The sequence below is a fragment of the Manihot esculenta genome, chromosome 8 (assembly GCF_001659605.2).
Source record: "Manihot esculenta cultivar AM560-2 chromosome 8, M.esculenta_v8, whole genome shotgun sequence".
In the NCBI taxonomy this organism is placed as follows: Eukaryota; Viridiplantae; Streptophyta; class Magnoliopsida; order Malpighiales; family Euphorbiaceae; genus Manihot; species Manihot esculenta.
The window spans coordinates 25,264,753-25,268,210 of NC_035168.2; the positions used below are offsets into that span (position 1 = coordinate 25,264,753).

General features: G+C 30.9%; 1 protein-coding gene across 1 annotated transcript; it reads left to right on the plus strand.

The window, feature by feature from the left end:
- Positions 1-1,121: 1,121 nt before the first annotated feature.
- Positions 1,122-3,186, plus strand: LOC122724434. The gene is made up of 2 exons (XM_043959391.1): positions 1,122-2,381; positions 2,857-3,186. The coding sequence occupies exons 1-2, from the start codon at positions 1,122-1,124 to the stop codon at positions 3,184-3,186; spliced, it is 1,590 nt and encodes a 529-aa protein (XP_043815326.1).
- The last annotated feature ends 272 nt before the right edge of the window (positions 3,187-3,458 follow it).

A 3,458-nucleotide genomic window follows, 5' to 3' on the forward strand; every position in this document is an offset into this window, starting at 1 on the left:
TGCTGTGGACTTTGTTGGGAATAAATGAAATTGTCGATTGTGGTTGAACAAATCTCAAAGCTCAATTTCAGTGTGAAGCCAAGTTAGCTTCACCAAAAATTTAAGAACAGCAACTTGTAGGATGTTTAGATATGGACTTAAGAGCTGAGGTTTTAGTTTTAGTCAAAAAGTTGTTGAAAGTTTAGCAGCCATAATGATATGCGAGGGAAATTATTTTGGAAAATTTATTACTGTGGAAACATTGTTTAGCATTTTCAATAATTATTAGCAGAAAATTAAGGATTACAATTTTTTTATGAAACACTGTTTAATTACTTTAAATAACAATAAATTATTTATCCATAATAATGTAAGTAATATATTAATATAAAATATAAAATAATAAAATTATATTTTTCACTGTTTGTTTATTACATTAATTTAATTAATTAATTATCAATAAATATTTTAATTTAAATTCTTAACCAATAATTGAATAAATAAAGTTTTTATTATTTAATTTTAATTTAAAAATAAAATATATTAATAAATTTATATATAAAAATCTTAATAAAATTCTCAAATATAAAAAATAACTTTAATTTTTTAAATAGTCTATTTTTAAAAAAAATATCACTAATTTTTAAAATTTCTTCAAACCTTAAAATATATTCTTTTAAAAAAATATTTTCTAAGCAAAAAATAAATATAATATTCAAATGTAATCATCAATTATATTGACGCAATACTGACATCATTCGTTTTTTAATATTACAATTAAATAATAAAAGTAAATTACTTTATTAAAAGTAAACTACTTTTCCAAAAAATCATTCTAAAAACTACATTCATGCACTTTGTTTGTGTCTTCATTCCACTGCTATAAGTTACTTCTTCTTGTCGACATTCTTTTTCTATAATATCATGTTCATTCTAAATCTAATTAAATTTTACTTCAGATTAGATAATGAATGTAGTATTTTAATCTGGACATAACACTTGTTTTAGGAGAATTGTGCAATATATGATAGTTAAATAGTTAATTCTTAGGATACTTTGGAACCATCTTTTACTTTAATTCCTCCTCTCATTTCTCTGAATTTAATTTATATATTTTTACTATAGATATCTTGTGTAGGAAAATGAGTACCAATCGACAGTGGATGTATAATAGGCTCAAGGATGGGTTGTTGAATATCGAATTTTTAAACGGTTTAGAGGAGTTCATACAATTTGCTTTAACCCATCCTGAACGTATGGATGGCATGAATATAAGATGTCCTTGTAGTATGAGAAGGTGTTCGAATCGCAAATTCCTAAGTGTGGACGATGTACGATATCATGTGATGAAAAATGGTTTCGTCCCTAATTACTATAGGTGGACATCACATGGTGAATGTTGGGATGATCAAGGAAACACTAGTGTGCAATTGTCTGATACTATCATGGAAAATAATTTTCGATCTGAGGCTAATGGCCGATACCATGAAATGGTACTTGAAGGGTTTGGTTTACCACCTCAAATTGAATCCATGGAGGAGGCACCTAATGCCGAGGCACAAAAGTTGTATGAAATGTTACAAGCAGCAAATGAAGAGTTATGGCCAGGATGCAATAAGCACACAAAACTGTCTACTGTGGCACGTTTGATGAACATGAAATTGGAACATCATTTTTCTGTAAAATGTTTTGATCAGATTATTGAGTTTGTGAAAGAAGTTCTACCTGAAGATAATGTGCTTCCAGATAATTTTTACAAAACAAAAAAGTTAATTGAGGGTTTGGGTCTACCAGTGGAAAAGATTGATTGTTGCAGAAATAATTGCATGATATATTGGTCTGGTGATGGTGAGTTACAAGAATGCAAATTTTGCCAGCTTCCTAGATATAAACGCACGGTAAACAGCTTGACAAAGCAAGTTGTCCAGAAACCATATAAGAAGATGTATTACTTTCCTCTCACTCCAAGGTTACAACGACTTTATGCATCAGACGCAACAGCACCCCATATGAGATGGCATGCTGAACATGAATATGAGGAAGGGGTCATGCATCATCCATCTGATTCTCCTGCATGGAAACACTTCAATGCATGTTATCCATTATTTGGATTAGAGATAAGGAATGTGATGCTTGGATTGTCTACTGACGGATTCCAACCATTTGGACAATCTGGCCAACAGTACTCCTCTTGGCCCATCATTCTGACACCGTATAATCTTCCGCCATGGCTGTGTATGAAGTCAGAATATATGTTTCTCACTGTTATAGTTTCGGGCCCAAATAATCCTAAATTTAAAATTGATATATTCTTGCAACCCTTAATCGAAGAACTAAAACAATTATGGAACATGGGGGTTGAGACATATGATGTGGATAAGAAGCAAAATTTTCTCATGCGGGTTGCTTTGCTATGGACCATTAGTGACTTTCCTGCTTATGCGGATTGATTTTGAGTTGTTTGATTGATTTTCAGTTGCAAGTATGATTATGATATATAGGTGATTCTCACAAGGAAATTGTGTATGATTCTCAGTTGTGTGATTGATTTTGAGTTGTTTGATTGATTTTCAATCGCAAGTATGATTCTGATATTTAGGTGATTCTCACAAGGAAATTGTTTATGATTCTCAGTTGTGTGATTGATTTTGAGTTGTTGATTGATTTTTAGTTGCAAGTATGATTTTGATATCTAGGTGATTCTCACAAAGAAATTATTTATGATTTTCAGTTGTGTGATTGATTTTTCTATTATGATATCTTGCAAGTATTGTAAATGTGATATCTTGCAGGAATTATAATTGTCATATCTTGTAGGTATTAGCATTTTTCTTTACTTTAGTATTCAAATTGAACTGTTATTGTGTAATTTTCTAGGAAAATTATCTGAAGCTAAAAGAACAACATTCAAGCCAGTATGTGGGATCAGATCATGTGGAAGGAGATGGAGGAACTATTAATGAGGATCAATTGTTCATTACTGCAGCAGGAGGATGGCAAGGAAGTCGAGTTTATGGTTTAGGTAGTGCTGCCTCTTCTGCCTTCTTTCAAATAGGAACTGGGGGAACATCAACAAATGTTCCATCATCCCAATCACCAGAATGGAAGAAGGAAATTGAAGCAAAGTTTAAAGAGAAGTATAATAGTTTGCAGAAACTTGTAGAAGACCAAAATCAGATGATAGCTCAAATGCTTGATGAACTATAGGCAGCGAAGATGGGACATCAGTCTTCCTCATTGATGCCATCATCATCTGATATTCCTCCAGCTCATAGATCCCTTGGTGATTCACATATGGATTAGTATGATGTCATTTCTCACTGACTTAAATAATATATTTTATAATATGAATTTGATACTATTTGGATCCATTATGTATTTTGAGATATTTTAAGTTTCTTAGTGTTGAACTATAGTAATGTTTTGGACTTTTAGATTGCAGAATTATGAAATGAAGTTTATGTGTATATATTGTCTTT

What these genes read in the sequence shown, in the direction of transcription:
- LOC122724434 (XM_043959391.1), top strand. Translation starts at nt 1,122, where the DNA reads ATGAGTACCAATCGACAGTGGATGTATAATAGGCTCAAGGATGGGTTG. An exon ending in AGCAAAATTTTCTCATGCGG is followed by an intron (nt 2,382 to 2,856) that starts GTTGCTTTGCTA and finishes GTAATTTTCTAG; the next exon opens with GAAAATTATCTGAAGCTAAA.